The 26,965-nt window shown below is 47.2% G+C and overlaps 1 protein-coding gene across 1 annotated transcript; it reads left to right on the top strand.

Moving 5' to 3' along the window:
• The first annotated feature begins 36 nt into the window (after positions 1-36).
• Positions 37-26,681, top strand: SGPP1 (sphingosine-1-phosphate phosphatase 1). Its single transcript, XM_069733873.1, has 3 exons — positions 37-737; positions 17,065-17,154; positions 22,012-26,681. The coding sequence occupies exons 1-3, from the start codon at positions 111-113 to the stop codon at positions 22,561-22,563; spliced, it is 1,269 nt and encodes a 422-aa protein (XP_069589974.1). The 5' UTR covers positions 37-110; the 3' UTR covers positions 22,564-26,681.
• Positions 26,682-26,965: the final 284 nt, after the last annotated feature.

Here is a 26,965-nt window from a genome sequence, read left to right as displayed (position 1 = left end):
CATGAGTTCGGGGCGTGATTATAAACACGGTGGGCGTGGCCAGACAGCATAGTGTGACAGAGGTCCCCGCCGCGGCAGTGATTGACCCGCGGCTCCGTGTGTCGCCAGGGATGGGGGCCGCCATGGGAGCGGCGTACGCCGGGCTGCGGCGGCTCGTGGATTCCCTGCAGGACCCGGAGAAGGTCGCCCGCTTCCAGCAGCTGTGCGGAGTGCAGAGCTCCTCGTCATCACCGGAGGAGAAGGACACCCGGGAGGCCGCCGCTACTGCCGCCGGGGACGGGCCCAGGCACCGGGACATCCGACAGCACAATGGTGTCCTGGAGAACGGCGCTGCCCGCTGTACGGACGCTGAGGAGGAGAGGAAGATGCAGCCGCTGCGGCGGAACTCGCTGACCGGGGAGGAGGGCCAGCACTTCACCATCCGCCGCCCGCTGCTCTACCTGCTCTTCTCGCTGGGCACGGAGCTGGGGAACGAGCTCTTCTACATCTCCTTCTTCCCCTTCTGGATCTGGAATGTGGACGCCCATGTCGGGCGGCGGGTGGTCGTAGTGTGGGTGTGGGTCATGTACCTGGGCCAGTGCACCAAGGACCTGATCCGCTGGCCACGGCCGCCCTCCCCGCCGGTGCTGAAGCTGGAGGTCTTCTACAACTCGGAGTACGGCATGCCGTCTACCCACGCCATGTCCGGCACCGCCATCCCGCTGTCCCTGCTGCTGCTCACCTGGGGCCGCTGGCAGGTAAGGTGTCCCCTGGCTCCGCCGCTCCGATCACTGTCTCGGGAGAGGGAGGTCTCTGCCGCTTCGGTCACTGTCTCGGGAGAGGGTTGTCTCTGCCGCTGCGGTCACTGTCCCGGGAGAGGGAGGTCTCTGCCGCTGCGGTCACTGTCCCGGGAGAGGGAGGTCTCTGCCGCTTCGGTCACTGTCTCGGGAGAGGGAGGTCTCTGCCGCTTCGGTCACTGTCTCGGGAGAGGGTTGTCTCTGCCGCTGCGGTCACTGTCCCGGGAGAGGGAGGTCTCTGCCGCTTCGGTCACTGTCTCGGGAGAGAGAGGTCTCTGCCGCTTCGGTCACTGTCTCGGGAGAGGGAGGTCTCTGCCGCTGCGGTCACTGTCCCGGGAGGGGGTTGTCTCTGCCGCTCCGGTCACTGACCCGGGGGAGAGAGTTGTCTCTGCCGCTCCGGTCACTGACCCGGGGGAGAGAGTTGTCTCTGCCGCTCCGGTCACTGACCCGGGGGAGAGAGTTGTCTCTGCCGCTCCGGTCACTGACCCGGGGGAGAGAGTTGTCTCTGCCGCTCCGGTCACTGACCCGGGGGAGAGAGTTGTCTCTGCCGCTCCGGTCACTGACCCGGGGGAGAGAGTTGTCTCTGCCGCTCCGGTCACTGACCCGGGGGAGAGAGTTGTCTCTGCCGCTCCGGTCACTGACCCGGGGGAGAGAGTTGTCTCTGCCGCTCCGGTCACTGACCCGGGGGAGAGAGTTGTCTCTGCCGCTCCGGTCACTGACCCGGGGGAGAGAGTTGTCTCTGCCGCTCCGGTCACTGACCCGGGGGAGAGAGTTGTCTCTGCCGCTCCGGTCACTGACCCGGGGGAGAGAGTTGTCTCTGCCGCTCCGGTCACTGACCCGGGGGAGAGAGTTGTCTCTGCCGCTCCGGTCACTGACCCGGGGGAGAGAGTTGTCTCTGCCGCTCCGGTCACTGACCCGGGGGAGAGAGTTGTCTCTGCCGCTCCGGTCACTGACTCGGGGGAGAGAGTTGTCTCTGCCGCTCCGGTCACTGACCCGGGGGAGAGAGTTGTCTCTGCCGCTCCGGTCACTGACCCGGGGGAGAGAGTTGTCTCTGCCGCTCCGGTCACTGACCCGGGGGAGAGAGTTGTCTCTGCCGCTCCGGTTACTGACCCGGGGGAGAGAGTTGTCTCTGCCGCTCCGGTCACTGACCCGGGGGAGAGAGTTGTCTCTGCCGCTCCGGTCACTGACCCGGGGGAGAGAGTTGTCTCTGCCGCTCCGGTCACTGACCCGGGGGAGAGAGTTGTCTCTGCCGCTCCGGTCACTGACCCGGGGGAGAGAGTTGTCTCTGCCGCTCCGGTCACTGACCCGGGGGAGAGAGTTGTCTCTGCCGCTCCGGTCACTGACCCGGGGGAGAGAGTTGTCTCTGCCGCTCCGGTCACTGACCCGGGGGAGAGAGTTGTCTCTGCCGCTCCGGTCACTGACCCGGGGGAGAGAGTTGTCTCTGCCGCTCCGGTCACTGACCCGGGGGAGAGAGTTGTCTCTGCCGCTCCGGTCACTGACCCGGGGGAGAGAGTTGTCTCTGCCGCTCCGGTCACTGACCCGGGGGAGAGAGTTGTCTCTGCCGCTCCGGTCACTGACCCGGGGGAGAGAGTTGTCTCTGCCGCTCCGGTCACTGACCCGGGGGAGAGAGTTGTCTCTGCCGCTCCGGTCACTGACCCGGGGGAGAGAGTTGTCTCTGCCGCTCCGGTCACTGACCCGGGGGAGAGAGTTGTCTCTGCCGCTCCGGTCACTGACCCGGGGGAGAGAGTTGTCTCTGCCGCTCCGGTCACTGACCCGGGGGAGAGAGTTGTCTCTGCCGCTCCGGTCACTGACCCGGGGGAGAGAGTTGTCTCTGCCGCTCCGGTCACTGACCCGGGGGAGAGAGTTGTCTCTGCCGCTCCGGTCACTGACCCGGGGGAGAGAGTTGTCTCTGCCGCTCCGGTCACTGACCCGGGGGAGAGAGTTGTCTCTGCCGCTCCGGTCACTGCCCGAAGGGGGACTCTTGTCTCCGCCGCTGCCGTCACTGCAATTCTGCAACATTCACAATAGGTTGCCACTGCTTATGGGCCGATCCAGGTAAATAAAGAAATGCCACATGATTACCGGTCGCCTATACACAAGCTGATCGGAAGTCGTTCACTAGCTTGTTTAGACAGCATGATAAGCTTGCGACATGCGCACAATGATTGTTAAAGGGGTTCTCTTGTTAAAAGAAGTCATCACCGTCCACAACTGCTGATAACTTAATGGCCGGTGGGCGATTTGCACTGGGCAATGTTATCCCCATTAAGTGGAGCAGCAGTGCACACACCTGAACTCTGCTCCATTCCCTATGAGATTGCTGAGCGCTGCTCTTGGATTTTTGCCGCAGCCCCATATAGAAGCTTATGCAGCTCTGCACACCCCCAGTGATAAGTAAGCTATCCTATGGGTAGGTGACCACTTTCAATTCTGAGAATACATCTTTAAGGGGTTATTCGCGTTGTCATAAATAATTAAAATTGATTGTAAAGACAGCTTTGGAATTTACTTGTTTAAAAATGTTCCCAGTTTAAAAGAACAGAATGATTCTTAATTTTGCTGTATACTGCTGGTTGGGTAAGCTACCGTGTATCAGTGGTGGCCAGACATGCAGTGATTACAAGCACTTATCTATAGAGGCTTGCAATATCTGAAGCTGGAGCGTGCGGATGGCCCCCGGTCCAGCCCAGGTTTATCTTCCCCGATGCTGCAGAGACAAGGCTGCTTCATGTAGCGGTACAAGAGAGCGCACACAGTCCAGGGCGCTGGACCAAGCTGTCAGTCATGAGTGCACCCACCCCAGTTAGCAGGGAGACGGGGTTGTATGGACATAGTCATGTTGAGTCTTCCAGAGCAGGAGACTATTTGAGCCCTTCTTGTCAATAGGTGAAGGGTCCTGAATGGTCGACCATCCCGTCGTTAAGCGGCTAAGGTTGATGTCTGGTGGCAGCTTGAAGAATTCCGTTCATGTGAAGGATGTGGAGCTCCGATAATAGAACGATTGTTCTTTATGATGTGAAGGGAGGTTTTTATGGGGGGGGGGGTAGATTATTTGCATCAACACCCTCACAACTATTGTGACGTGTGACTGAAGGTAAATTGGCACAGATCGACATCTTATATTGTTTGTTGTGACCAGTTTATCGCTCTGTGTAGAAGAACCATGAGGATAGCCACCCTGATTAGATATCTATTGGCCGCCACTGGGAAGTAATACCTGTAACCTCCAGACTTGGTGATATGAGCGTATGTTCCCACAGTCAGTAAACGCTGCGGGTTGGACATACATGTGCAGTGTCAAATCCGCAGCGGCCAGATGTTATAGCATAGTGGATGAGATTTCAAGAACCTGTGGCGCGTCTTTCCAGACCGCACCATGTCAAGTTATCTTCTGGTGATCCTCCGTCTCCGCAAGATAAATATCTCCCGTACACTGTATTGGGCATGGTGATTCCGCACGGTTTAATGAACACATGCGAAATCAGCAGTGTTCAAAAGTCAGCAGCGCTTTAGACGGAGCGGACATGTGCTGTATCCAAAGCACTGCAAATAGTGACCGTGGGGACGTAGCCTAAAAGCCCGGGGCTACGCGTTCTGTACGCCTTGCTGATAAAGTCCTTTCCGTTTCCACTTCAGTGGAATTGAATTGTCATTGTCAGCATGGATTTTGTAATGATTATAAGACGTCTCCTTCTTTGATCTTTGCTCTTGTCACATGCTTCGGCCTTCGTCAGGAGAGAACTGCTTGTAACTAGTGATGAGCGAGTATACTCCTTGCTCGGGTGGTCTCCGAGTATTTGTTAGGGTATGTGCACACGTTGCGGATTCTCTGCGGATCCGCAGTGTTTTTTTGAGGTGCAGAAACGCTGCAGATCCGCAATTGATTTACAGTACAATGTAAATCAATGAGAAAAAAAAAATTTGCAAATCCGCTGCGGAAACGCTGCAGTTTAAAAGAAGTAGCATGTCACTACTTTTTTGTGAATCTGCAGCGTTTTTGTACCCATTCCATTATAGAGAACAGCAGGGGTAAAAACCGCAGCAAACCCGCAAGAAAACCGCAGCAACAATGCACAAAAAAACGCTGCGGAACAGCAGGTGCGTTTTCTGCCAGGAGAGGCAGAATCCGCACCAGAAATTCCTAAGCCTAATCCGCAACGTGTGCACATAGCCTTAGGGTATGTGCACACGTATAGAGCTCCTCTGCGGATTTTTCCTCAGCGGATTTGATAAATCCGCAGGGGAAAACTGCTGCAGTTTTTACTGCGGATTCCGCTGCGGATTTACATCTGCACTTTTCTATTGGAGCAGATGTAAAAACGCTGCGGATTCCGCACAAAGAATGGACGTTGCTGCGGAAAATAAAATGCTGCGTTTCCGCACTTTTTTTTTCCCGCAGCATGAGCACAGCGTTTTTGGTTTCCCATATGTTTACATTGTACTGTAAACTCATGGGAAACTGCTGCGGATCTGCAGCAAAATCCGCATTGTGTGCACATACCCTTAGTGCTCGGAGATTTAGTTTTCATCGCCGCAGCTGCATGATTTACGGCTGCTAGACAGGCTGAATACATGTGAGGAATGCTTGTTTGTTAGGGAATTTCCACATGTATTCAGGCTGTCCAGCAACCGTAAATCATACAGCTGAAGTGATGAAAACTAAATCTCCGAGCACATCCAAATTCTCGGAGACCACCCGAGCAACGAGTATACTCGCTCATCACTACTTGTAACCTGTAAGGGTATGTACACATTTTGAGTAAAATTTCTGCACCTCTTGGCATGAAAAATGCAGCTGCAAAAACTAGTGTTGTGCCCTGCCATTCTGATTGATTTGAGTGAAGTCAATGGTGAAAAACGCACAGAGAATTGACATGCTAAAGATTTTCTGCACCAAATCTGAAAGTAAAAATACACAATGTGTGCATGACACTTCAGGTTTCTTATTCAGTTTGCTGGCACCAGGTTTTGCTTCAAGTTTTGTTACAAATCCGCACAGAAAAAATGCGTCAAATGCACCAAATCTGCAACGTGTGCACACAGCCTAAAGAGAACTTCTGTCATGAAAACAATGTCTCCAGGCTCGGACGCAGTCTCTAAGGCTAGGTTCACATTGCGTTAGTGCAGTCCGTTTAGTGCATACTCTAACGGACTGCGTTAACGCAATTGCCAAAAAGGGATCGTGTTATACGATCGCGCTAGCGCAGATGCTCTATCTGCGCTAGCGGGAACGGACCCAAAAAGGCTGCAGACAGCGTTCAAGGGTCCGTCACAAAATAACAGCACATCACTAAGGCTACGTTCACATTGGCGTTCCGCCAATGTGCGTCGCTGTTGCGCCGGTGACGCAGCGGCGACGCGCCCCTATGTTTAACATAGGGGACGCGTGCGTTTTTTGGGTGGCGTTTTTCGACACTTGCGTCGTTTTCGACGCTAGCGTCGGACGCAAGAAAATGCAACAAGTTGCATTTTCTGTGCGTCCGATTTTGGTCAAAAAACGACGCACGCGTCGCAAAACGCGCGCGTTTTTGCGTGCGTCGCGCGTTGCGTCGCCGACGCAGGGCGGCGCAACGCTAGTGTGAACGTAGCCTAACGCATGCCAATAATGGCATGTGTTAGCGATGCGCTACATAATTGCGGTCAATGGGTGCGCTAACGGATCCGTTACATAGCGTTAGTGCCGCTATGAAACGGATTCCGTCAGCGGACACCCACTAACGCAATGTGAACCTAGCCTTAGGGGCATCCCAGCCACAAACATGTACTCTCCATAGACTGATTGGATAGATGTCAGGCTGCGTTCAAACATATCCACGTACTGTCCATTTAGGATTTGTATCTCTGGTCTGTGAGAATTAGAATCTGATCTGAAAAATGTATTAAGATGGGAAGTGCTCTGCCATTAATGCCTATGGAGAATCCATTAAAATTGGAAGACAAGTCTCTTACTTCAGTGCTCTAGTTGTATTTTACAAATCTATTAATAGCCCATGGATAAAAAACAAAACTTCAGAGGGTCGACCTGCTTTAGCTTTTAAAAACAGATGAGAAAAAAAGGAAAATGCATGATACCTGAGAGACAAATGACATGGGTGTAACAATGGAGAAAGATGTGTCAGCGTAACGTTTGGTTGATGAGGTCTAAGGCTAGGTTCACATTGCGCTCATGGTGTCCGTTAGACGTCATTACGCGGTGTAACGTAGTCCGCTAGCGCCGCCATTGAATGCAATGTTGGATGCATCGCTAGTGCACGCCCAGAATGGGCGTGCGCTAGTCATGTGCCGTCATTGAGCCGTCATTGAGTGACGGACCCCGAGACGCGGGCTGTAGCGTTTCCGGGCCCGTCACTGCTAGCGCAGATAGAGCTAGCAGATGCTCTATCCGCGCTAGCGTGCTGCCATAACGACACTTGCGTTAACAGCAGCTTGTTAACGTATGTGTTTGCGTTAATAGCAGCCCGTTAATGTGAACCCAGCCTAACTCTTGTCTTCCATTCCCACTATCTGCGGAGAGGAAGAGTTTGAGCGGCAGGCGTCCTGCCTCTTCAATCAAGGTCTATAGCACTGACAGTCCAGCTATCGGACCCTCTAGCTTTTATTGAGATGTCTTCCATGTTTTTACTTTACAGACAAAATCGATCTGTGCAATTGGATGCATAGAATATCTTGTGCTGATCCATAGTTTTGCCCCTTAATGTAGGTGAGAGCTACAGTCACAATTCTGAAGGCCTCAGAGCTCGAATCTTCCAGCACGCACCTTGCAAAGTGTAGGTCACTAGAAACCATCACAAGGTGGTTGTCGGACACGCTCCTAACTGCTAAGCCGGGCTCGTCGTCTATACCTACTGTATGTAAAGTTACTGACGTATGCTGTGCCACCAGAGGCCAGGCGAACCTTTTTATTTTAATACTGCGTCCAGCAAATGTATACCTTGACGTATACTGGGAGCTTAACTGGTCTATACAAGAAATGTGCACTGCACCCTGAGATTTCCCTTCATCAGTTGTAGCACAGAAGGTAGATCAGCAGAGGAAGCCTGGTGCATTGCTGAGATACGTCAGCGCTGGGTGTGCAAAATTGGAAGTGCAACTTTTAACTATTATCCAGACTGTAACTTGGGAAATAACCAACACACACATGACTTTAATAAAGTTTTTTTTAATAGATCTCTGTAGGGTGGCTATCACAGTCATGTAGGAATGAGTTTTGTGTGATTGTGGGAGTTATGATTCTGAAATATGGAATAACTGCGGTAAAAGTTCATCAGTTCCTGGCTCCCTATCAGTTATCAGCCAGTGTTGCAGCAGGGAAATCTAAAGGGGTACTTGCTCATATCAATTCTCTGCAGGATAGATAACTGTCAGATTTTGGGGGTTTGACCCCCAGGACCTACATCGGTCGCTCTAATGGGACCTCATATCTTCTATTCAGATGGCGTGAGGTTGATGGAGACGGCTGAACGCTGGGAATGACAGGCTCCCACCAAATCCAGTTATTATAACCAGTTATCCTGTAGATGAGTAATGGCACCCAGAATACGGTTTTAAGGGCTCATTTACACATATAAGTTTCACATACAAGTACTGTCTGTGGTTTTCACGGGTACCACTTGTAGCTATGTTATTCTATGAGGCTATGCACATGTCTGATACTTTTTTTTTTCCTCGGACTGAGAGGTCTGCTGAAAATATCAGACATGTCCACTTTTGATCTGAGAGTAGGATTAAAATCGGCAATTCAAGTCTGTGGGTCCATGAAAATACCAGACCTCATTTGGATGACATCTGAGTGTGTTCCGATCTGTCGTGTCACGGACTGGCACAAAGGAGAAGATGGAGAAACTTTTTATTTTTGACATGTGGGATGATACTTGGACCACACTCTGTTGTTCTCCTACGTGAAAAAAAAAATCACGTGTGCATGCACGTGTGCATGTTCCAGAAACGGTGTCACCTCTATCCACAGGTCGTTTGTGGTACTACAGTTCGGTTGCATACACTTCAATCAACCTGAGCTGCTGTATCAGACACCGCTATGGCTGTTTCTGGAAGAGTGCAACTGTTTGTTTTTTTTTCCTAAAAAAAACATTTTTTGATGAGTACACTTCAAATTTATGTTAAGAACCTATAATTCTGCCCTTCCCCTCGCCAAACAGACCCACTTCACCACCCTGATCTCACTATCCATGTCCATCCATGTCCATCAGGAAAACCGCTCCCAGCCACCAAGTGCAGTGACTCCCATCCCTCCCTGCATTTCCCTGGCTCACTCTCCACATTCGATCCCATCACAGAAGAAGTTGTCTCCAAGCTCCTCTCTTCTTGTCTGACTACATGCACTACTGACCCCATTCCCTCACATCTCCTCCAGTCTCTCTCCAGTTGTCACAACTCGCCTAACTACAATCTTTAATCTCTCCCTCTCCTGGCATTTTCCCCTCCTCCTTCAAACACTCTATCATCACTCCATTATTAAAGAAACCCGCCCTAGACCCATCCTGCACGAACAACTACAGACCAGTCTCCAATCTCCCCTTCATCTCTAAACTCGAGGAGCGCCTGATCTACTCCCACCTTACCCGTTTCTCTCCACTCATTCGCTCCTAGACCCCTCACAGTTCGTTTTCTGCCCCACACATTCAACAGAAACTGCACTCGTCAAAGTGACCAATGCCCTTCTGACAGCAAAATGTAGCGGTGACCACTCTCTGCTCATTCTTCTCGACCTTTCTGCAGCTTTCGACACTGTTGACCACCCTCTCCTACTCTCTAGGCTCCAGTCACTAGGCATTAGGGACACTGCTCTCTCCTGGTTCTTTTCCTATCTTTCTGACTGCTCCGTCAGTGTTTTGTTTGCTAGCTCTACTTCATCTCTTCTCACTGTCGGGGTACCTCAGGGCTCAGTCCTTGGCCCCCTTCTCTTCTCTCTACACGGCCCCAACTGGACAGATCATCAGCAGATTTGGCTTTCAGTACCATCTTTATGCTGATGACACCCAACTATACATGTCATCCCCTGACCTTACCCCTGCTGTACTACTGAACACCAGTGACTGTCCGCAGTCTCCAACATCATGTCCACTTTCTATCTGAAATTCAGCCTCTCCAAAACTAAACTTCTTCTGCTCCCGCCATCTACTAACCTCCGTAAATCTGACATTTCCCTCTCCGTGGGTGGCACCATAATAACACCCCGGGAGCAGGTGCGCTGTCTGGGTGTTATGTTTGACTCCAATCTCTCCATCACATCCCATATACAATCTCTTGCCCGCTCGTGCTGCTTACACCTAAAGAACATCTCTAGAATCCGCCCTTTTCTCACCATGGAAACAACAAAAACCCTCACTGTCGCCCTGATCCACTCCTGCCTGGACTACGGTTATGCTCTACTAATTCGCCTCCCCCTTATTCGACTTTCACCTCTCCAGTCCATCCTTAATGCAGCAGCCAGGGTTGGCCATCTAGCTAATCGGCACTCGGACGAGTCCACTCTTCGCCAGTTGTTACACTGGCTGCCCATTCATTACAGGATACAATTCAAAGTACTTGTTCTCACCCACAAAGCTCTCCACAGTGTGGCACCCCCTTACATCTCCTCCCTCATTTCTGTCTATCGGCCTAACAGACCACTGCGCTCTGCAAATGACTTTCGACTAACCTCTGCACTAATCCGTACCTCCCACTCCCGACTACAAGACTTCTCCCGTGCTGCACCAATCCTCTGGAATGCACTACCCCAAGATATTAGGACCATCCACAATTTGCACAGTTTTAGGCGCTCCCTCAAAACACATTTGTTCAGAGCAGCCTATCACGTTCCCTAATCAGTCATTTTATGTATGTGTGTAGCCCATTCACTATCCCCATCTATCCCCTACCCCCTGAAGATGGCTGGACCATCATTGTAAATACATCATTGTAAATACACACCTGTATTTTGTATCTCCCCCACCTCATTGTATAGTGTAAGCTCTCACGAGCAGGGTCATCTTATTTTGCTTTATTGTATTGTTAACTTTGTTACTTATGACTGTTGTGTTTGAAACTGTTTAACTGTAAAGCGCTGCGGAATATGTTGGCACTATGTAAATAAAGATTATTATTATTAGTATTATTATTATTATTACTATTTCTTAGGAATCTCCATGAGGGAAGTGTCTGTATGCCCACCACTGCTTTGCATAGACTTTGCTGAAACAGTGCTCTTTCATTCATCGCCACTGTGGTGGTTTCCTGACTTTTGTCCGGTTGCAATCTTGTGCTGGTTGCAGATATTACACTCAGGTCTTCATTTCCTTGGAAAATAACCTGAGGATTGGGAGGTGGTAGTGCCAAGTACTGGGGCAAATCAGCAGATCAGGCCTGATCATCAATCCTGTCCGTATAACCTCACGGCTACAGCAGTGTGTACTGTCTTGTGTCCTGTAACCTGAGGACATGACAATCCTGCAATTCTACATCTCTCCGGGGACCAGATGTCACCGCCATAGTGAGAGTGTTCTATACATCTGCAAGGTGTGCATAAATGCCCTGTCTACTCCTGATCAGTGAGTTCTACTAAATCATTGTTCTCCATGAAATATTACCTCCATGGCACTTTTTCACAAGTCTATTGTATTCCTCCTACAAATGTATGAATACATTGACCAGCGAGTGTTTTCTATTGGAGGGGATGTCCCTGTGGTATTACGCTGTCCATTCTTCGGAAACTGTGTAGGGACGCCTCATCCCTTTTACCTGGGAAGATGTTTCCAGGAGGAATAACGGAGGGACAGCCCAATGCAGTTATGAAAAAAAGCAAAACTTCCAGAATTGTAAATTTGTGGAGATATGACAAACAAGAGCCGACAGTTGTCCTTTTTTAATTTGTTGACCTGTGAATGTGTTTGGAGAGTGAACCCTTTTATATAAAGGCATCGCTGGAGATCTCTAGGGATCAGACCCCCCGCGGTCATATAGGACGACATACTCCCCTTTAAATCTCTTGTGATAACGCGGGTCTGGCTGTCTTTCTCATTTATTTATGAAGCCTTATCCTACGAATGACCTCTCTACAATGTGAGACTCCTCCTAATTTATTTATACAGAGATAAATATATACACAGCATCCAATCAGACATAGTGGGACTTTCCGAACTGTGGATCCTGGGATTTTTTTTTTTCTCATTTGGAGCCATCGTCGCCCTGATCAGTTCTGGTTGGAGAAAGATTTTTGACAGAGAAGCAGGATTATAGAGGTCGCTTACTGCATTAGTTCGTCGGGTAAAATTGATTTTTAAGCTGGCTGACAGATCATCGTTCTCGGCAGCAAATTACCCTTTGAAAAAGAACGCGGTGCTCAGAATATGGGGTTCTATGTGCATGCAGAATATGACTGATCATTCTGTGCATGTGAAGTGCACTCTGCCTGATTACAAAGACCATTGAATGACCGCAGATCAGCTTGCATGTAGCTATAGCCTCCCTGCCTGTATACATGGGCCCTGAGAGGCTTTCAGTGTCCTTGGTTGTCTGACGTCCAACCTCTTCCCTGTTGTGTAAATGAACATGGAGACCTCCTCTTCACTGTTTAGCAAACTTAAGAAGATGTCTTGGAAGTGTTTACTCCCCGAGGGCTTATTTACTGCACGTCCTTTGATCATTTTACACCTGAAGATCATTTTGCATGTTGACACAAGAAATCAGGAGTGTGATAAGCACGCACATATATTTAACAATATTATAATTTTTTAAAAATATAATTCTGATCACTTGTAATACTTTTTTACATAAAGGTGATGGAACAAAATATTTTTGGCCAGCATAACAGATTTGATCAGCCAATTCTTGAAATTGCTGCATGACTACACAGGACTGTGATCCCCGGAATCTATGCTTGATCTAACCAAAAACTATAATGCCTTTTAAGGCTGTGTTCCCACGGAGAATATTTGGTGCGTTTTTTTTTTAAATTCTGCATAAACTGACCTGCGGTGGGTTTCAAATCTGCAACATGTCATATCTCAGGCTCAGATGTTTTCTTTACATATCATTGAGTTGAGCCCATTGGTAAAAGGTAGTTGAAAAGAGACAGCCCTTTAAGGGCTCGCTTACACTTGCAATGAAATTTGGATGAGTACAATCCGATAAAAAATCGGATTGCACTTGGCCCATTGTTAAACTATGGGGCAGTGCACATCTGCGATTATTTTCTCACGCTGGGAATGACAGCAAGAATCGGATAGCACTTGCCCATACAAAACATGGCACTGCACTAGATGTCACAGAATGCAGTATGATTCCGGAGGATGCTGGCAGTGGAGGAGACCGATAAATACATTTCCTATTTAGGGGCCCCAGACCTAGTGACGAGTGCCCCGAGGTACTGTGTGGGCCCCGAGCATTGCAGATATGTAGTATGGCCCTGTGTATGAGGACTTGTGGTGACACAATGGTGCATCTTCTGCAGAACGTTTTCAGCTTTTAACTCTCATTTCACAAAACTGATTCACAGGAAATGTCACTTTTGGCTTTTAGTTCTTCTTTTTTTTTTTTTTCGTTCCTACATAGTCTGTCGACTTCTCCAAAATGGTAAATATTGTTAATTTCGTCATTACACGTGGCTGGGTATTGACCAGACAGATTTCATACTGTTGAGCCCTCATCTGTTGCAGACATAAACCCAGTAAGGTGGCACCTGGGCACAGCTAAGACCAAATGTATGAAACTGCTAAAGAAAGGGCAAAGAAGTTTAGACAGATATGAGAACATGTTGTTCCCATGTTCTGCCATTAATGACTGCTTTAGTGGGTTAGTTAAGGGATTGCATCATTTAAAGGGAACCTGATCGTAGATTCATGCTGCCCGACCCCTGTTACATTGCAGCTGTGTATCTCTTAGGCTTCTTTCACACTTCTGTCAGTATGGGGCCGTCGCTAAGCGCCAGCGCGACATACCGACGGACGTTGTGAAACTTGTGCACAACGTGGGCAGCGAATGCAGTTTTTCAACCCATCCGCTGCCCATTCTAAAGTCCTGGGTTGGAGGGGGCGGAGTTCTGGCCGCCCATGTGCGGTAGGAAATGCAGGAACCGACATAGGAAAAAACGTTCCCTTGAACATTTTTTCGTGACGACGGTCCACCAAAACGCGACGCTTCTAGTGCAAGACGGATGCGACGTATGGCCATACGTCGCGATCTGTCGGCAACACAAGTCGATGGGAAAAAAACGCATCCTGCGGGCACATTTGCAGGATGTGTTTTTTTTTTCCCCCCAAAACGACGCATTGCGACGGAGGCCAAACGATGCAAGTGTGAAAGTAGCTTAACTCTGAAATGCTGCAGTATTTGAGAGACCGTAGATCTTTAAAATGGCCGTCGGTGATGTGTATGTCAAATGATTAGACCACGGCAGGTCCCCCAGTGGCTAGTCTATGGGTAGGTGATAACTTGTTTTGTCCTGATCACTCCTTTTTAAAGATTTTTATTGTTACTATAAATTAATGGAAATCTTGTTTTAATTCTGAGACTAAAAATTGTTCTGAGCTAAATCAGAGCAGAATCTACCTATAAAGTATAGGGGCGTATCTGCAGCAGATTTATCGTGAGGTGCCATAGCAAGGGGACCGCAGAGTGTGTGACTACCAGAACATATACAGTATATCATTGCACAAAGTAATGGCTTGTTCAGTGCTTTTAGCAGCACAGGGACTGTTTACATTGGGCGATGTGCTGCAGAGAACAACGATTTTTATTAAAGCTTAAAAATATAATTTCACCCGATCCACGAGCGTTTTACTTATCTGTTGGGTTATTGACGATACTTAAACCGCTCATTCCTGATAATCGTGCCTCCGAACGGGCATGTCTAAGGGTACGTTCCCACGGTCAGTAAACGCTGCGGGTTGGACCCTGCGTACATCCGCAGCGTCCAGATGTTACAGCATAGTGGATGGGATTTTAAGAAATGCTGTGCCCACTATGTGTGCACTGACATCCACGGATCACCCGTGGAGACGGACACGCGGCACATCTTTTCCGGACTGCAGCATGTCTATTATCTTGCGGAGACGCAAGTCTCCGCAAGATACATCTCACCCATACAATGTATTGGACGCAGTAATTCCGCACGGTTCAATGAACACATATGGAATCACCTGCGTTCAAAAGCCGGCAGCGCTGCCGATCACTGACCGTGGGAACATAGCCTGACGCGCAGCAAGCACCGTGGTGTTACGTTCGATACTTTTCACAACCACAAGTGCCAGATTTTTGCTATTTAAACAAATATGGGTGAAAGTTTCTCCTAAACTTGTGCAACTTTTCTCTGTGATGAGGGTTATTGTGACCTGTTAGGTTGTTATGAGTCAGTGATGTTCACTTCCAAAGTCCAAAGGTGATCAGTGCACTGATGTAATGTGGAGGTCGAGCCAGGAGCGTGTGTTATATAAGGGAGTGTGTGCTACATATGGGAGGGAACATGTACTATATAATTCAGACTCGAGACTCGTGATTAGATAATTCTTTGTCCTCCTCCACTCACTTCACACTGGAGCAAAGAAAAGCAGATTTGTCAGGTTATCTGTGGGGCGCGGCTGACATCACTGTGCATTTATCGGTTACTAAAGGTTTTACAACAGTTTCCACACCACATCAATATGCTGCTGGAATCCAAATCTGGACGTTGGGTGCAAATTTCCACTCTTTCTGCATCTGAACCTCAGATATTGGGGTAGCAGGTGAAAAAACTGGAAGGATATGTGCAGATATCGAGTGTTTGCAGCAGATTTTTCTGCTGCAAAAACTAGAGTGCTGGCAGGAAAAACGTTGCAAAAATAGGCACATTTTTGGTTGCTTTTTTTATTTGAATAGGTAAAAATCAATGAACGACTTGACGCACTGCAGATTTATAATAAATCAAGGTAAAAAAAACAAGCGTGTGCATGAGATTATTGGAATCTCATTCACTTTGCTGGTACCATAAAATGCTGCCTTTTTGCCGGGAACAAGTACAACGTGTGAACAAAACCTTAGAGGAATGCCTTTATACCTTATCCTGTATCTGGACTTGGGTCTTTGACTACTAAGGGTACCGTCACACAGTGCAATTTTCATCGCTACGACGGTACGATCCGTGACGCTCCAGCGTCGTAACAATATCGCTCCAGCGTCGTAGACTGCTGTCACACTTTGCAATCTACGACGCTGGAGCGATAATTTCATGACGTATGTGCGATGTAGAAGCCGTTGGTTACTATGCGCACATCGTATACGATATATGTTACACCATGCAATCATGCCGCCACAGCGGGACACTAGACGACGAAAGAAAGTTTCAAACGATCTGCTACGACGTACGATTCTCAGCAGGGTCCCTGATCGCAGGAGCGTGTCAGACATTGCGATATCGCTCGAACGTCACAGATATATCGCTCGAACGTCACGAATCGTGCCGTCGTAGCGATCAAAATTTCACTGTGTGACGGTACCCTTATACTTACCAGTGTCCCTGACGCAAGCTTGTGTAGGACAGAGCTGAATCAGACAGATAAAATTTCCTGTGATCACTTCTGTTCTTCAGAATGCAATGTAGCTTGCAATTTTCTTTGGAGTGCATGTAAGAAAAAAAAAAAATTGACCTGATCCTGTGTTTGCAGTTATTGCTTCTCATTATCTCCCTGATATCCAAGGTTAGCAATGTAGAGATCTGGAAGTCAACAGGAAGCATCAAGAATAGCTGATCTGTCTTCTGCCATGTCTAAAGGTACCGTCACATTTAGCGACGCTCCAGCGATATAGACAACGATCCGACCTAAACTAGATCGCTGGAGCGTCGCTGTTAGGTCGCTGTAGAGATGTCAAACACAGCAACTCCAGAACGATACAGGAGCGATCCAGTGATGTACTTATCGTTCTCGCTGGTTGTTAGCTCCGTGAAAAAACATTGCTGGCATCGTTGCTTTTGCTGTCAAACATGACGAATCACGCCGACCTGACGACCAAATAAAGTTCTGGACTTTCAGCTACGACCAGCGATGGCACAGCGGGATCCTGATCGCTGCTGCGTGTCAAACACAACGAGATCGCTATCCAGGACGCTGCAATGTCACGGATCGCTGTCGTTCTCGTTGTAAAGTTGCTCAGTGTGAAGGTACCTTAAGTTCACAAAGGCTTTGATAACAGATCTGCAGCTGACCCTTCCCCTACCCTGCTGTTGTGTAAGGATCGCAGTATTGTGTAAGCGGCTTCTGCATTTTCTCCTTTTAGATTTTAATGCTATCTTTTTTTTTTCTGTTTCCTTTTGATTCAGTATCCGTTCTTTATCGGGCTCCTGCTCGTCGTGGTCTGGTGTACCTTGGTGTGCCTTAGTCGTGTCTACATGGGGATGCACTCCATTTTGGTAAGTCCCGTGTGCAGTAACAACTGGAAAAAATTACAATACTGGCACTTTCAGTTGTGATCATCAGCTACTGGGATGGAACTGCCACTGTGAGCCTGTTAAAAGGGTGGTCCGAAACTAAAATATTTTAAACTGAAATATGTCTGTCATCTAATCTTTCTTTTTTTAGTTTACTGTAATTAAAGTCCCTACTGTTCCCTCACTACACTAACTGCTTTTTTTTTCTTCTACTTCCTTTTGTGATGACATTTTGTGTTAGAATCCCAGTGCATGCTGGGATGCTCAATCGAGATGTCAATGCTGCAATCACAGCCTCTACCCCCTCCCTGAAACAATTGTCATCAGTGACATCCGTTTCAAGGGCTTGTCCCTACTTTACTATGCATGCTTCAGTTGTCAGTTCTGTGATGTCACTTGTTTGTATCTGCTGCTCGTTCCTTCCTTACAATGTGCATTGACAGTTCGCTCTCCTGCTGACTTGTCACTTCTCATCAGAGGCAATGAGGGAATACACTGAGAATATTGCACAATGATTGCTACTTCTCATCAGATCCAATGAGGGAGCGCACTGTCACTGTGCACTGAGAATATTGCACAGTGATTGTCACTTCTCATCAGAGCCAATGATGGAGTGCAATGTCACTGTGCACTGAGAATGTTGCACAATGAAAAGATCCTACTGAGCATCTGTTGGAATTGACAACCAGTGTACACAGATCATATTTTACTGCTACCACTGTTCAGATATATAAATAATAAATTGGAGACTCCACTGTTTGAAAGCAGAACAGGAGCAAACAGAGTATCAAAGGTTTAAATATTAATTTCAATAGACAATATTTGAAGGTAAACAGAGCCAACATTAATACATGCATTCTCAAGCTTAATGAGCATAATAAATATGTGGCTGGAAGGAGTTCATCTTACCAAGGTGGAGCGTACGTGAATGTCGCTTTTTACAGGGAATATTGCGTATGGTGTTTGTGAGAGGCATCCCACATATTTGTTATGCTCATTGAGCTTGAGGATCCATGTACATTGTGGGCCATTTATATGGATGCGCCTAAATAAAATGGGAATGGTTGGTGATATTAACTTCCTGTTTGTGGCACATTAGTATATGGGAGGGGGGAAACTTTTCAAGATGGATGGTGACCATGGTGGCTATTTTGAAGTCGGCCATTTTGGATCCAACTTTGTTTTTTTTTTTCAATGTGAAGAGGGTCATGTGACACATCAGTCTTATTGAGAATTTCACAACAAAACAAAAACAATGGTGTGCTTGGTTTTAACATAACTTTATTATTTCATGAGTTATTTACAAGTTTATGACCACTTATAAAATGTGTTTAAAGTGCTGCCAATTGTGTTGGATTGTCAATGCAACCCTCTTCTCCCACTCTTGACACACTGATGGCAACACCGCAGAAGAAATGCTAGCACAGGCTTCCAGTATCCATTGTTTCAGATGCTGCACATTTCGTTTCTTATGTTAAAACCAAACACACCATTGTTTTTCTTGTGAAATTCTCAATAAGTTTGATGTCACATGACCCTCTTCCCATTGGAAAAAAAGTTGGATCCAAAATGGGCCGACTTCAAAATGGCCGCCATGGTCACCATCCATCTTGAAATGTTTCCCCCTCCCATATACTAATGTGCCGCATACAGGAAGTTGATATCACCAAACATTCCCATTTTATTTAGCCGTATCCGTATAAATTACCCATCCTGTATTAAGGTTGGCTCTGTGCTCCTCTTACCTATAATTATATGCGATGTACCTTGCACTGAATCATTGGTGGCTTTGATTTACCTATGGCTGTCATTCATTTATCTGTCTTCATGCACATATTGTATTAATTGTTTACCATCAAATATTATCTATTAAAATTACTATTTAACCCCTTCCCGAGCTGTGACGCCACGTAGGCATCATGAAAGCCAGTGCCAACCCGACCTGCGACGCCTATGTGGCGTCATGGCAAGATCGCGTTCCTGCAGGTCGGGTGAAAGGGTTAACTGAAATTTCACCCGACCTGCAGGTACAGGGGGGCTTGTATTTGCACCCAGGGTACATGGCATTTCCCCCAAACCCCTCCCCCTCCCCCCCCTGTGGCTACAATCGCTCTGATTGGCTGTTTCACTTTCAACAGCCAATCAGAGCAATTGTAATATTTCACCAGTGAAACTTGGTGAAATATTACAATCCAGCCATGACCGATGCTGCAATATCATCGGGCACGGCTGGAGACCCTGAGCTGCCACCGACTGACGGCGGCGATCTGGAATTAGGAATTAGGGTTAGGGTTGGGGTTGGAATTAGGGTTAGGGTTGGAATTAGAGTTAGGGTTGGAATTAGGGTTAAGATTAGGGTTAGGGGTGTGTTGGGGTTAGGGTTGTGGTTATGGTTAGGGTTGGGATTAGGGTTAGGGGTGTGTTGGGGTTAGTGTTGGAGTTAGAATTGAGGGGTTTCCACTGTTACGGCACATCAGGGGGTCTCCAAACGCGACATGGCGCCACCATTGATTCCAGCCAATCTTGTGTTCAAAAAGTTAAATGGTGCTCCCTCCCTTCCGAGCCCCGACGTGTGCCCAAACAGTGGTTTACCCAAACATATGAGGCATCAGCGTACTCAGGAAAAATTGCACAACAACTTTGGGGGTCTAATTTCTCCTGTTACCCTTGGGAAAATAAAAAATTGGGGGCTAAAAAAATATTTCTGTGGAAAACAAAATTATTTTTTATTTTCACGGCTCTGCGTTATAAAATTCTGTGAAGCAGTTGGTTCAAAGAGCTCATCACACATTTAGATAAGTTCCACGGGGGGGTCTAGTTTCCAAAATGGGGTCACTTGTTGGGGGGTTTCTACTGTTTAGGCACATCAGGGGCTCTCCAAACACAACGCGACGCCCGCAGACCATTCCCTCAAAGTCTGCATTTCAAAATGTCACTACTTCCCTTCTGAGCATCGACGTGTGCCCAATCAGTGGTTCCTCCCCACATATGGGGTACCAGCATACTCAGGACAAATTGGACAACAAATTTTGGGGTCCAATGTCTCCTGTTACCTTTGTGAAAATAAAAAAAATCGCAGGCAAAAAATAATTTTTTGGGGTTGTTTTTGTTTTCACAGCTCCGCGTTATAAACTTCTGTGAAGCACTTGGGGGTTCAAAGTGCACACCACACATCTAGATAAGTTCCCTGGGGGGTTTAGTTTCCAAAATGGGGTCACTTGTGGGGTAGCACCAATCTTTAGGCACACAGGGGCTCTCCAAACGCGTCACGGTGTCCGCTAACGATTGGAGCTAATTTTTCATTCAAAAAGTCAAATGGCGTTCCTTCCCTCCCGAGCCTTGCTGTGCGCCCAAACAATGGTTCCCCCACCCCCACATATGGGGTTTCAGTTTACTCAGGACAAATTTTGACAACAACTTTTGGGGTCCAGTTTCTCCTTTTACCCTTGGGAAAATAAAAAAAAATTGTTGCTAAAAGAAAATTTTTGTGACTAAAAAGTTAAATGTTCATTTTTTCCTTCCATGTTGCTTCTGCTGCTGTGAAGTACCTGAAGGGTTAATAAACTTCTTGAATGTGGTTTTGAACACCTTGAGGGGTGCAGTTTTTAGAATGGTGTCACTTTTGGGTATTTTCTGTCATATTGACCCCCCAAAGTCACTTCAAATGTAATTTAGTCCCTAAAAAAAATGGTTTTGTAAATTTTGTTGTAAAAATGAGAAATCGCTGGTCAACGTTTAACCCTTATTACTTCCAATTGTTTCCAAAATTGTGCTGATGTAAAGTAGACATGTGGGAAATGTTATTTATTACTGGTAACTATTTTGTGTCACATAACTCTCTGATTTAACAGAATAAAAATAAAAAATTTGAAAAAAATCTCAGATCCATTGAAGCGTTCCTGAGTATCCTCATGAAGGGACAGTGGTCAGAATTGCAAAAAAATAATGGCTGGGTCATGAAAGGGTTAAACCTTTGATTCCCGTTATCTTTTGTATTTCTCATGCCAGTTTGGAGTAGGTTTCTTGGCTGTGACCCATAGCACCAATCTTTGGTGTGGTGTCTCACATTATTATTCATCTGAGTTGCCTGTTAAAAACTGTTTGGCAGCAGTCCAGATAAGCGCAGCCTGCAAAGTTCTTAGTGAAAAGCAGCTTGATTTATCAGGGTATGTTTCCACGTGCAGTAAACGCTGCGTGTTTGACGCTGCATAGGGACGCAGCGTCAAACACGCAGCGTCCAGATGTTACAGCATAGTGGAGGGGATTTAATGAAATCCCGTCTCCACTATGCGTGGTAACACGCACGCGGCGGCCCTGCGACTCCGGACATGCGCGTCTTTTCAGATCGCAGCATGTCCGTATATCTTGCGGCGACGCTGTGTCGCCGCAAGATATAGCACAGGGCCCTATGGTGGGGAGCGATGATCCCGGATGTGTGCTGTGAACACATCCGGCATCATCGCGTCCCATAAAGGGGGCGGGGCTTACCGCAGAGCGGCTAAGCCGCTCCGGCGATACTGCCGGCCTTCCTGAACATGGACACGCAGCCTTAAAGTCCATGAATCTTCAGTGAAACAAACAGAAAATGGCCGTTTCCTCCTGAGATAAAAGGATGTGATCAACACAAAGAAAACCAAACGAGACACGCTCAGCATACACAGGTGGTCACTTTGTCTCAGGTGTGTTTCCACCTTTCTACTTCCAGACACTGAGGTAGCCCACTCCAAGCCCTGGCACTGGGGGCTGCATGTGTATGACTGGCACTCTGGCTGTTATTCTGCATTGGACGCTAGCTAAAGGTTTGGCAGCATTTTCTAATCTTTTTCTCTTTTCTTGCAGGATGTCGTCGCTGGTGTCCTATATGCAATCCTCATTTTGATAGTCTTCCATCCTGCTCTTGATATCATTGACAATTTTAATCTGACTTATAAATATGCCCCGCTCATTATAGTCAGCCTACACCTTGCGCTGGGCATCTTCTCCTTCACCCTGGATACGTGGAGCACCTCCCGTGGGGACACTGCAGAAATTCTGGGCAGCGGAGCCGGGATCGCCTGCGGGTCGCACGTCAGTTACATGTTGGGGTTCTTAAAGGAACCATCACCAGATACTTTACCTTTCACGATTCCGCCATTCACGGTGACTCTGTTGGGAAAAGCCATGCTGCGGGTTTTTATTGGATTAGTAGTTTTATTACTGATCAGAGCGGTCATGAAGATGATCACCATTCCTATGGCGTGCAAAGTGTTTGGCATTCCCTGTGATGACCAAAAAAAGGCAAGACAGCGCATGGAGGTGGAGCTGCCGTACCGATACCTGACCTACGGCACGGTTGGATTTGCGGTCATGTTCGTCATCCCATGTCTATTTACGTGGGTTGGGCTGCATTGATGGTAAACTTTTTCCAGAAGAGGCTCCTGGCCGTAATTTTGTGTAAAGATTTATTCCAAGTTGGACTTGTCTTTAGAAGTTGAATAATTCCTATTTCTAAAGTGCACTGGTAGAGAAGCAGCTTTTGGACCTAAACGGTCCTTAATTTTTTATTTTTTTCATTCTAATTGCAGCTACTTGCAAGCATAGCATATATCTGTTTTATACCTTGAAACCATTTTTTATTTAGATTCAGGTACTGTATGAAATTGCTTGATAATTGTGCCTTTCTTTTGCTAATAATCACAAATGCCATGTATACTGTGATGGTAATGGCAAGCATCCAGAACATGGCTTGACCTGGAGAAACCCCCTTTTTTTTTTTTTCCTTCTTTTTTTTTTTTTTTACACTGCAATGACAATGCCCATTGTTTGCATGTGTAAACTATTTTAATGCAGCAGACCTATATTATCAGGTGAGAGACTGCAATAGCCATGGATTTACATATGCTTCCTTAAACAGAGGGATAACCAGATTGGCGCTGCAAATCTGGCTTCCTATACCCTGCACTGCCCAGATATCTAGTTCAGCGGGTCTATCGCTTTTCCACTGGACTTTGTACAATGGGCTCTTTCAGCACTTAGCAAAAAAACTGCTGACAGATTTCTTCAAATTTATTAAGTGAAAGCAGCATTATGTGGGGACTGAAACCCTGATTCCGGCGATGTATCACTTACTGAGCTACCTGCTATCATTTTGATACAATCTCTGTATTCTCTGCTGCAGAGCTCAGAATCTGCTGTCCTGTGTAACCCCACCCTACACAACTGATTGGCAGCTTTCTGGCAATGTGCCCTAAAAGCAGCCAATCCGTGGTGGGGTGGGGTTACCCAGAGCAGTAGCTGCAAGACACTTAGTCCTGTAGTGATAATCTCCTGCTGATAAAACACTGATTTTTATCGAAACAGCAAATACAGCCCAGTAAGTGACACATCACTGGAAACAGGCTCTCTGTCCCTACATCATGCTCTTGTATTACATAGCGAAAACCTGCTAACACATCCCTTTTGAGAAAAAAAAAGTCCCACCACCCTCCCCAGAAACGGCGCCACTTGTGTTCATGTGTGATACTGCATTATTCAAGTGATTCAGCTTATGAACAATAGTGGCGCCTTTTCATATAGGTGTGGGGGTATTTTCACTTCAGCCAGGCATGGGTAACATGAGCGTACCCTGGGCCCCTGTAACATCTCTCAGGCCATGTATTCTGTCTGATGACCCCTATGTATATTTCACTCATTTTAGCCTTTGCCTCATATATATTATCCCCCTCCTTATAAGCGCGATTAGACAATTCCTTCTCTGCCACAATGTAACACACTCTCTGCCAGCTTTGTGGTCCAAAATCCTTTTTTTAGGCCCTGATAGTAAAATCGGTGGCTTCTTGGGCCCCCGCCCATATTGAAGAGGCAGCGAAGACCCTTTTAACCCACAGGTTATAGCAATGTTTGTTCGGCCATCACAACTGGGAGCAATATATTTATGGTACGTTCTTAAGATTTCAGACCCGGACTACTTTTCCATGTAATGCAGTGAGAGAACGACGGCACCCTCCGGGGGGGCACGGACCTGACGGAGCATTGCTCCACTGCAAAGGTCCACGCTTCAGGAAGGAGGGTACGTTTATTTTCCATTCACATGACTCTTTTTGTCGTGTTTTGCACAGCTTTATTGTTTATCAGCACAATAGTTTTTTTTTCTAGCAGTTCGGCCTGAGGTTCCTGCAGCGCTAGAGCAGGAGATACACATGATGGAGACTGAGGCTATGTGCACACGTTCAGGATTTCTCGCAGAAAATTCCTGAGAAAAAACGGACATTTTCTGCAAGAAATCTGCATGCGGTTTTGATGCGTTTTTGCCGTGTTTTTTTCCGGACACTTCCCAATGCATTTTGGAGTGGGAAATTCGCAAAAAAAACGCAAAATGAATGAACATGCTGCGGTTTTTACCGCGATGCGTTTTTTTCGCGGAAAAAAACGCATCATGTGCACAAAACATGCGGAATTCATTCTAAATGATGGGATGCTTATTGTATGCGTTTTTTTGCGGTCTTATAGCGTTTTTATCTGGAAAAACTGCGAAAAAACCGCAACGTGTGCACACAGCCTTAATGGTGAAGTCTGTTCTCCCAGGGTCTGCGGCGCACACTGGTGGGATTCTCCAGTGTTGCCGGTGCGAGCGGGGGATATATGCACTTATAGACCCTTATAGAGCACGAAAACTGTGGCCAGGCTGTGAATTGTGGCCATAATTCAGGCTAGTAAATGCGGTCATGTGAATTAGTCATTGGCTTTGGCCAGACTGTATGTAGCATGTATAGGAGCATGCCATCCACGAGTGACACGTGAGAGCCATATCGGCCCCGGTGGCAGGGGGTGCTCCCACATCATGGTAGAGCAGACTTCTTGGTGTGCTGTCTGCTGTGACAGATCTGCTATAACATAAGCTCCTGGCTGCTTGTATTGCACTATGTTATTAATGCTCATTTTAACCTCAATCAGCGCCTTTACTAGTGTAGCAGGGGTTTTCTTTAGATGCTCTATGTTATTGAATGTAGATAGGTCTTCATTTTTCACATGAATGTACTCTGGGCATGGATCCAGGGAGGATTGGCATTCTCGTCTACATTTCATTGTATTTAAAGGGGAGGTTCACTGATATAACCTTGGACTCGAAACAGACTCCTGATGTGTATAGAGGTGAGATGAAATAGGATCAGTTATGAGGGGATTCAGGATGCTAACTAGGAGAAAAAGCGCTGACAGAAGTGATCAGCAGCATATCCCCCCTATCTTCTTGTCAGTGATCAGCAGCATATCCCCTCTCCTTGTCAGAAGCGATCAGCAGCAGCATATCCCCCTTGTCAGTAGTGATCAGCAGCGTAACCCTCTCTCCTTGTCAGAATATATCAGCAGCATATCCCCCCCCCCCTCTTCTTGTTGGAAATGATAGCAATAGCAAGGAGAAGGGGTAATATGCTGCTAAGTGATTGAAAGTAGCATATCCCCCCTCTCTCCTTGTCGGAAGGGATAGAAAGCAGCATATTACCCCTTCTCTTTGCTGTAAGTGATGGAAAACAGCATATCCTCTCCTTGCCAAAAGCGATCAGCATATCCCCCCTTTCCTTGACAGACTATAAAAACACAATGGATGGAGCAAACCGGCAGAGATCGACTGTAAGGCAGGTGTCACACTTGCGAGTGCAATGCGAGAAACTCGCCCATCAGTACCCAGCACTGCCACCGGCACTCGGGACTGGAGTGTGGAACTGCATGTATTTCTGTGCAGCTGAATGCTCCGGTCCCAAGTGCCGGCGGCAGTGTCTGGTATTGATGTGAGAGACTTGTGCGAATTTCTCACATTGCACTCGCAAGTGTGACCCCGGCCTAAGTGTCCCAGTCATAGGGATTCTGAATCTGTTGATGCGGTTATGTGAAAAAGGAAAACTGGGGCACTTTATTAGAAATGGGGCATTCTACTTACTGTATTTTTTTACTTATCTGTTGCATCAGGTTTCTGGCATTTTGTGTTTAGAGACAGCGTAATGTCTCAGAGCCAGGACAGAGGCACTTGATGAGGTCCCATATTCTCTCCCAGAAGCAATATTTCTCTGTAAGTCTGTGTTCACATCACATTTGGGTTATTTACCAAGACCGTTCCCAGTCTGTGCGTGAGGCTGCGGGTTACAGATCCATACGGAACATGAGCGCATGTTATCAGTAGTGACCTCCCCTTTGTACAGGTATATTTTATTCTTGGTCCTATGTGGACGTTCCCTCCCAGGACGGAGACGATTTATTCTTCTACTTGAACCCTGTATTAATATAGTGTTAATGTTACTTCACAGATTGTTATATTTCACCCTATTGTCTCATAAGATTTTATCAGAAAAGTCTCTTAACTTTATAACTCGATTTTATTGTAAAAGAATAATATGTATATGATATATGCGGTTGTATGAGACGCCCCGATTCTCGGCACGTGAGCACAGAACTGTCCTGTGTGGGGGAATCGCACGTGATTGCGGAATGGGAAATCTTCCTGGCTCCGATTAATAAAAAAAATATATATTAGGAAATGGCTGATAATGCTGTACTGTAACACGGCAACATTTCTTTATTGTGGCCTGAGCGGAGGCACAATGCGATGTGGTACAAGAGAAGCCAAGTCTGAGCAAAGGTAATCAGTAATGTCACACAGAATCGGGCAAAGGGTGGAGCCTTGTGCGTGAACAGGGCTTTGCCCACCCACGCTCAGCCTGTACCTGCTGTGTGGCAGCGGAGCATCACGTTCATTCAACCAGCCACATTCTCCTTACAGTCAGGGCTGTTGGGTCAGTAAGCCAAACCTCCGACGACTTAA

This window comes from Ranitomeya imitator, chromosome 1 (genome assembly GCF_032444005.1).
Source record: "Ranitomeya imitator isolate aRanImi1 chromosome 1, aRanImi1.pri, whole genome shotgun sequence".
Taxonomy (NCBI): Eukaryota; Metazoa; Chordata; class Amphibia; order Anura; family Dendrobatidae; genus Ranitomeya; species Ranitomeya imitator.
The sequence above is the reverse complement of the archived record's forward strand: the minus strand, read 5'-3'. Positions and strand labels throughout refer to the sequence as shown.

Coding starts and splice junctions, on each gene's coding strand:
- SGPP1 (XM_069733873.1), top strand. CDS start 111: ATGGGGGCCGCCATGGGAGCGGCGTACGCCGGGCTGCGGCGGCTCGTG. Junction 738..17,064: donor TCACCTGGGGCCGCTGGCAG/GTAAGGTGTCCC, acceptor CTTTTGATTCAG/TATCCGTTCTTTATCGGGCT. Junction 17,155..22,011: donor TGGGGATGCACTCCATTTTG/GTAAGTCCCGTG, acceptor CTTTTCTTGCAG/GATGTCGTCGCTGGTGTCCT.